This window comes from Magnolia sinica, chromosome 17 (genome assembly GCF_029962835.1).
Source record: "Magnolia sinica isolate HGM2019 chromosome 17, MsV1, whole genome shotgun sequence".
Lineage (NCBI taxonomy): Eukaryota > Viridiplantae > Streptophyta > Magnoliopsida > Magnoliales > Magnoliaceae > Magnolia > Magnolia sinica.
The window spans coordinates 4,723,937-4,732,423 of NC_080589.1; the positions used below are offsets into that span (position 1 = coordinate 4,723,937).

At 45.2% G+C, this 8,487-nt stretch overlaps 2 protein-coding genes across 2 annotated transcripts; both read right to left on the minus strand.

The window, feature by feature from the left end:
* Positions 1-1,143: 1,143 nt before the first annotated feature.
* LOC131231761 (UPF0481 protein At3g47200-like) lies at positions 1,144-2,553 on the minus strand. The gene has a single exon (XM_058228064.1). It carries the CDS (start codon positions 2,551-2,553, stop codon positions 1,144-1,146), a length of 1,410 nt encoding a protein of 469 aa, XP_058084047.1.
* A 681-nt stretch (positions 2,554-3,234) lies between these two features.
* Positions 3,235-3,723, minus strand: LOC131231762 (uncharacterized). The gene has a single exon (XM_058228065.1). The coding sequence runs from the start codon at positions 3,721-3,723 to the stop codon at positions 3,235-3,237; it is 489 nt and encodes a 162-aa protein (XP_058084048.1).
* Positions 3,724-8,487: the final 4,764 nt, after the last annotated feature.

The following is an 8,487-nucleotide window of genomic DNA, read 5'->3' on the forward strand; positions in this document are numbered from 1 at the left end:
GTCTGTTGCATGTGCTTTAGGTTGGGGCCACCCCAATAACACAAACTTCAGTCGTGCGGACTTTTTAAATAGGTTCCTTTTTAGGTTTGTGCAGTGTAGGCGTATATGACAGGTGTGCCCCGTCGCTGTTTTTATGGGCAGACTGGAACTTTTCCGACTTTTACATCTTTCCTTGGCAGTAACCGGATCTTTGAATAAAAAAGGTTGTGGAAGGTGACCGGTTCTCTTTCATTAAACCATCCGTAGAAGGGGAATTTAGTTTTATTTTTAATAAAAGCTCGCCGAAAAATACACGTTAGACACAACAACTAACTAAACAAGATGACAACCAAAGCAGCCAGAGTTATTTATTGGACCATGCATGAATGTCATCATCATTTGATCATGCTAAAAAAGAAAAAAAAAAACCTCCAACTGCTAGGTTCACTAGCAAGTAACACCCCCTGGACCCACATTTACAGACGGTCAGGTAATCGGAACTGTAGATGTTTTGACCACTACCCTCAATGGCCCATGATCCATGATTCAATTATCATGCTGATAGGATGATCTGACCATTGATTCATGGAGTCGAATGTGAGACCTTGAAATATTTTATTGCACAGGTCAGAGAAATGCTTAACGGAACTGCTGCAGGGAAGCATGTTGCCAGTAAAATCAGGTTCGGCCATGATGTGTTGATGATATCCATTCCAACTATTTCATGTTAGGCCCATGGCTTAAAATGGCCAACCAACAAGAGAATGCCCACCCTTAACTTTGGACAGAGCCCGCCTACTGTCTACCATAGCTTGATTTTTTTGTATGGCCTTCATCCAATACTATCAGAAGCACTGAATGGTTCAGATGCTGCATGCATTGCACGGTGGGCCTCTTACTAAATTATGGGTGGCTCACCTCATCCCAACTGTTTACTTTTTGTGTGGCCTAAATCGACTTACCGGTCTGATTTTAAGCCCTGGGCCTAACACGGTTGACACATCAGATTGTCAGAATGGTTGCCATCAACACTTCACGAAAGGGCCCACCTAATTTTGATCCCATACATGCTTCATGTGCCCTCTATGGTAGTACCCAAAACATGGACTGAACTGATCTGATCTTGACCATCTATATATTAAGGTGGGGTTCCAAAACTACTACCTAAGACGGAGGTTTGAAATAGCCGTAGATAGAGAAGTAGGTCTGAACGAGGGTAAGGATAAGAACGACAATGGCTGCGATCAAAGACAGAATGGACCATGGGTTGCTGAAATAGTCACGCATCAGGCGAGCCTGCCACCGGTGCCATCGTGTCTCCGTGAAGCCGGTCACGTCCTCAAACAAGCTAGCCAGAAATGAATCCTCAAAATCGATGGTGATCCCCTTGCAGAGATCATTGAAGAGGTGGGCCACGTCCTGATCACTGCCGAGCACGTGCTCGACGATCTTAGCATCATTGAGGATTGCCACGTCTAACTCTGTATTCACGATCGAGTCCATGAAGATGGCGTAGCTCGTGAAGTGGTTCCCGCAATCAGGGAAGCACTGCTCAAAGGCGATGAAGTTACGGAAGAGGGAATTAGTAGAATTGTAGATGGAAACGAGCGGCATCTCCATCCGCCCATAGTTGAATTCCACATCCAAGAAACTCCCACCGTCCTCCTTCAAAGAAAATCTGATTCCAGCATCTTCAAGAGCCTCTGCTGAAGGAATCTTCTTGGGGCGTTTTGGCGGTTTACGGTCTAATGATACCGGCGATCTCATCACTGTCCTCGGCTGGATGTTGGCTCGCTTATAACACTGGGGATTGGAGTTGTCCATGCGGCTGACTATCTTCTCCACTTGCGATTCTGGCAGTAGACGGGAATGAAACAGATGGAGCAAGTGAAGTATTTTGTTCGTGCAAGGGATTTTATCGTTCTTTCGCAGGATATGCTCGAAGAAATCCAAAGCGAGCTCTGGGAGAGAAAAAGGCTTGGTGAGTAGGTGTAATGAGCGTTCAAGGACGAAGAAAGGAAGTTGGTTTTCAAGGAGGAGCATGTCGTGGGCTATGAGTGGCAATACCCAGCTTTCAGAATAGATGGGGTCTCCAGCTGCGACGGCCTCCTTCTGCTTAAGTAGGATTTCGATGATGAAACAGCCGTCAAGCACCATCATTTCCACAAACTGATCGAAACACATGTCGATGTTTCCCGAGTAGCAGTTTCGGGAACTATTTGCCAGACCTTTCATCTCCATGATGTAACCTTCCAAGCTTATAGTCGGATTGCGGGTAAGGAATGTGTGGAGAGACCGCCATTTGTGTTCTTCCATGGGTTGGAGGCTCGTCTTGCCATGGTGGTATGGGCCGATGGAGATGATCTTGGGGTCATAGGCGCTCTCGTCTAATTGGCGGATGGCTGGTGGGACTCTGCAGATGGTGAACTGGCGAGACGGTTTGCAATTTCTGCTCATGGCTGCGAGCTTCTCTTTCATGGATTTCACGCAGGATATATCTTTGTTGGGGCCCCATGGAATATTGACATCTATTGCAACATCACCTTTGCTGAGGTTGTTTGCACCTTCTTTCATCTCGCCGCTCCTCCGTTGAGGAAGTCTCTCTCTCAAACACATATATACATCGATGGATGAGGTCCTCGCATACTTTTATAAGAGGATTTTGACCAAATTGGCCTCATGGTATTGCCAAATGCATCAAAAAGTATCCATTTACAAAACATTCTTTCCATAGCCCTCGATTGCTCCATGGAGAATTAGTGGATGAAAATACCCCTGCTTTAAAACATATTGCCATGGCATGTTATGGACCTTAAATGCATAGCTTTACAGCTTTCATGCCATGGCATGTTATGAGCGCCACTTGATGATTGGACCCAATACGAGATAAATCTCATCCGTTCATCCTCTTTGTGGCTCACCATTTGTTTGGGAAGGCAGTAACTTTATGTTGATACAAGTTTTCTCTGGCCTACAAGACCCAATAGATGATAACGGTGGTCGTTCATTGCTAATGTTTCCATGTGGTATGGTCTACGTGATGATTGACGGATATGGGTCATTCTTCGGGACATGACCTTTCATCAAATTATGACTTTTTTAAAAAAAATAAACGAATCTATTCATTTCTTTGGAAAGTATGTTGTACAACCAAAGTAGAACAGAAACAGGTACCCCCAGCAGCATAATACTGGGGCGTCTCAAAAAGCAGAAAACCCAAAAAAACGCCTGCAGCTATGCAACAAAAAAAAAAACCTATGCAGACTCACTAACGGCCCTAACGGCCCCTAGGCCCACCCAATCCAGGAAAATCAAACCTCTAATGGAAGCAGGAAGGTCCTCGAAACGATCAATAACTCGAGACTCTTGCAGCTCACCACCCCAGTGAGCCAAACCATTGGCCGGGCTGTTACCCTCGCGGTGGATGAAACTGAGAGATAAGTTACCTCTATTCATGAGGTTCTTAATCCTAGCAACCCACGGTCTCCCTTGCCACGAGGGAGAAGATCTCCCAGAAAGGAGGTCGATAACCAACTTCGAATCCGATTCTAGCTGGATCTGGCGGAACCCCTTGTTGAGAGACAAAAGAAGGCCGTCATATGCCGCTCTCAATTCCACTCTGTTGTTGGATCCCCACCCATAGCCAGAAGCAAAAGCGAAAAGAAACTTCCCATTATCATCTCTCGCAAGGCCTCGGCCACCTAACTTACCTGGGTTCCCTCTGGCGGAGCCGTCAATGTTCATTTTAACCCAGTTGCTGGCTGACCTAACCCATTGAATGATTTCCAGCCAAGTATTGCTATGCAGGGGGTCAAGCAAACCAAAGCTTTCCCAAATATGGTACCGCCCTTGAGGCCCAGCCTTGCTCTCTCTCTCTGAAACTGCCAACTCCCTCAACCAGCACTGGATACGGGCCAAGCAAGCTTACCTTCTTTTAATCATGTCTGGCTGAATTTCTTGCTCGCCAGATTTCCTAGAAAAGTAGGCCTGGGAGGGATTTACGGATGGAGGTTGGGACTCTCCCATTTGCAGAGACTATCCACCATTGTCTGACCCGATCCACCACCGATTGATTTGGCATAAAGGAGATCTCGAGCAAAGCGCCAACGTGGATCCAAATCTTCTTGGCAAGATGCCCGTAGAGGAAAAGGTGAGTGATGGATTTTGAGCTCGGCTGCTGATTATTGTCTTCGCTATAACAAACGCACATTGAGGCCATGCATATACCTTTCTCTTGGACTCTCTCATCCATAGCCACGGTATTTTGGAGCAGCTTTCACAGAAACGGGGCTATTTTCGATGGGAGTTTTCCATGCCATACTCACTTCGACCAGCTCCTGGTAGGGGCTGGCGTCCTGGAATTAGCCCATGCAGACTTCAAGGAGAAATTACCTGATGGCTCGAGAGGCCAGAAGTAGCCATCAGCCTCTGCTGAAATGTAGAACCCCCCCTGGAAAATGAAATCCAACACTTCTTGCGATAAGAAGGAGAAAATTGAGGAAGGAGGCTACGGTCCAGCTGGACCCAAAAAATATTTAATCACCATTGAAAGGAGAACGACTGGGACTGGCCTGACGATGCGTTGTAGTAGGGGACCTAGCCCGGTCCAATTATCAGACCAAAGGCTTCTCTCGCTAGTACCCACAGTCATTGAACAATACTATCTATCTTGGGCATCATCCGCCTGATTTTGCTCCACAAAGGAGACCCAACAGTAGATGCAGGGCCTGTTGCAAGGGGAAAATCTCAGAGCCGTGTTTGGCTCTTATTAGTTGGACCCATGGGCCACTCGAGTCGCCGAATTTCACGGCCCAAGCCATCTTCATTCTCAAAGCATCCAGCACTTCTTGCAGCTTCCTGACTTCAATGGATGGAATGAATTTGAGATGTACCCCACTGTGGGCCCCAGAGATGTGATCCAAAAATCCTTTAGGTAGGGTCGAAGGCCATTCGAAGACGTATTGTTGTTTTCTTAGGACTATTCTTCTTCCTTTTCGAACATGTCTTCCGGGGACCTATCACCACCCCTCTAATTGCATTTTTCAGTGATCGGTCATTGCCATCAACTTCTATAGGGCATGGACATGCACCACTAACAACTTTTACGGCCCTAAAGACGACTATTATTTTTATTAACATGACTACATGATTTCTTACAGATGAAAGCCACTGATACGTGAAAGACATATTGAGTGATTTTTTAATTTTATTTTTTATTTATAAAATAACATTTTCTTAGATATACAAGCCACTTTTGATCGTGGATAGAGATAAATGGCCATGATTGTTGTTGTAGGGAGAAGTAATTGTCAGAAGGGATTTGAGGTGGAGAGGGATGATTGTGATTGTCATGTGGAAGACAACAAAGGAGATATGATTTGGATTTTGTAATGTATTTCCTTCATTGAAGTAGTTGTCATGTGTTTAGTTTGTCATGTATTAAGCGTCTAGGTTGTCATGTGTTATAGTTTGGGTTTTCATGTGTTAAGGGTTTAAGTTATGATTATTTTGTGTTAAGGGTCGAGATTGTCACGCGTAAAGGATTTAGGTCATGGATGTCATGGGTTACATGACAACCACAACCCAGACCCTTAACACATGACAATCACAACCTAAACCCTTAACACATGATAACCTAGACCTTTAACACACGACGACTTAGACCCTTACTATATGACAATCACTTTACCCTGGACAATATATTACAAAATTCAGATTTTATCTCCCTCATTGTCTTCCACATGACAACTACAACCATCCCTCTCTACCTCAAATTCCCTTGCGACAATCACTTCTCCCTATGACAACAACCACGACCATCCTTATTTATCCACAACCAAAACTAGGTCACATCTTTAAGAAAATGTTATTTCACAAAAAATAAAATAAAAATCCATTAAAAATTCTTCCACATATCAGCGGCATCCATCTTTCAAAAATGTGGTCGTCGGAAAAAAAACAACACTTATTTTAGGGTGTAGAAGTTGTTAGTGGTGTCCATATGTCAGAGAAGTTAATAGTGGTAACGGTACGTCAAAAAATGCAGTTGAATGGGTGGTAGTGGGTCCTCGGAAGATATGTTTGAAAAGGAAGAAGAAGTCCTAGGAAACTAGTAAAGGAACAAGAAGATGATGAAGCTTCATATGTGAATTGCGTTCCAAAGTCGGGGCATTTCTCCAAAAAGTGGTCTGAGGATCATAGAATGAATGTTTTGTAATGAGATATTTTTTAGTGCATTTCGCAATACCACGAGTCCAATTTGGTCAAAATCCATTTATTAGATTAGGGTTGTCAGCCGGCCAGGTCTGAGGTTATCTTTGGCCCAAATTTTGGACTTTAAGTCGGTCAGCGCTTGGAAGAAACATACATGAGATTTGTTGTGAATCCAAGACATTTCCTTACTAAGGAAACCATACTTCCAACAAAGTGGGGTTGCCTCTGTTGAGCTCCACTGTGATGTGTACGTGAACTCTACTCTTTTTTTTTCAAAAAAGGATTTCCATTAACAAAAGAGCTTTACAAAGGAGGAACTTTGGGCAGCCTTGGGACAAAACAGGGCCGCCTATCATAAAGGCAACCACAGACGACTACCAAACAGACAAAACACAAAACATCTTTACAACTACACATGGGTATCTCTAATGACACCTAAACTGACCTTATCTAAAAACAAAAGGCCGTGAATTCGGGGAGGGAGATCCCCAAAGTGAGAAATCACAACTGACGCCTGGGCCCCGCTAGCCTCCCTAGCCATGTCGTCAGCCGGGCCATTCCCTTCCCTGGGAATGATCGAGAAAACAAACGAGGCTATCCGGTTTTAGTTCTTAATCCTAGAAACCCAAGGCTTCCATTTGCAAGGGATGGCGGAGGTTCCGGATAGCAGGCCCACCGCAACCTTGAAATCAGTTTCAACTACTAGTATAATAACCCTCTTTTCAAACAGAGGATGATACCATCGTACATAGCCCGAAGTTTCGCTCTGTTGTTCAAACCCACCCATAGGCAGACGAGAAAGCAAAAACAAAGTCGCCATCATCCCTTCTGCAAATTCTGCCTCCACCAGAAAGACCAGGATTACCACGTACCGATCTATCCATATTCAGCTTCACCCAACCCCTCGCCGGCTTAGCCCAACTGACTGACTGCAAGGTACGAATGTGTCTAAGCTGGGGCCGATTAACCAAACCTGCCATGCTTAGCTCCCTGAGGCAGTCCAGTTCATCCTCCAATATGCGCATAGCCCACCATTTTATCCTAGCAATGAAAGGGATAGCAAACATGGGGCGGTCGTCCTTCCTCGCCCCCTTCCTTGTCCGCCATAACTCCCAGCAAATGATGATTGGGATGACTTTCTTGATGGGGGCTGCCGCCCAACCCTAAGCCAAAGCATTTTTCCATTGAGCCAACCTGTCTTCCACAGAAAGATGATGGAGGAGAGAGACCCCACAAAGTGCTGCAAAATGGTGCAAAATCTGTCCGACAATCTACCCAAAAAGGAATAGGTGCTGAATGGATCCCTGATGCGGTCTAGAAATGTTTGCATCAACACAACAAGAGCACATAAACGCTAAATGAATGCTTTTTGACTGCACCCTTTCATCGATCGGAATCACCCCTCACAACAATCTCCAAAGAAACAGGGACAACTTGGGAGGTATTTTGCTATGCCAGATCCAATTATACCACCATCTACCCGGAAACTGGTCTCTTAACAACTTTCAAGCCAACTTCGTTGAAAACGAGCCAGAAGGGTTGTGCGGCCAGAACACCTCAGGATTTTCATCAGTAGTAGCAAACCCTCCCTGGAAAATGAGGTTTAGAGTGTCCTGGGAGCAGGTATAAAGAAACAGAGGAGGGAGGCAGAGGACCAGAAGGCTCAATGAAATCTCTGACCTGAAGGGACTACAACGAACGTGAGATGGGGTTGACGGCTAAATGCTAGAGAGGGCCGAGACCAGTCTAGTTTTCGGTTAATAAATTCAACACGCCCGATCCCACTTGCCATTGGATGTTGCTGGCTATAGCTGGAATCACATGTCTGATATCTTTCCAAAAAGGAGATGCCTGACTTGACACCCTGACCGCGCTCCCATCCTCTAGATCTCCCCGATGCTTGTCTTTCATGTGGGCCACCCAAGGGCCCTCCTTTTCCCCGTATTTCACATTCCAGGCCATCTTTATACAAAGAGCGGACAACACATCTTTCAACTTTCTGACACCAAGACTACCTTCCTCTATCGGCCTTGAAATCTTGCTCCAAGCAATCCAATGGCACTTCTTCTTTCCCTTAACCCATCCCCAAAAAAATTGTGTAAAACTGCGCTCCATATTGGCTACAATATGAGCTGGCATTTTTGTGGCTGCCATGGTATGGAGGGGGATACTACCTAACACATGCTTGATGAGGGTTAACCTACCAGCTTGGGACAAAAATTGAGCATTCCAGCCACTAATCTTGCTTTGTTTCTTGTCCATGACCGTCTGAAACATAGCCGAGTTTATTCTGCC

What these genes read in the sequence shown, in the direction of transcription:
- LOC131231761 (XM_058228064.1), bottom strand. Translation starts at nt 2,553, where the DNA reads ATGAAAGAAGGTGCAAACAACCTCAGCAAAGGTGATGTTGCAATAGAT.
- LOC131231762 (XM_058228065.1), bottom strand. Translation starts at nt 3,723, where the DNA reads ATGAACATTGACGGCTCCGCCAGAGGGAACCCAGGTAAGTTAGGTGGC.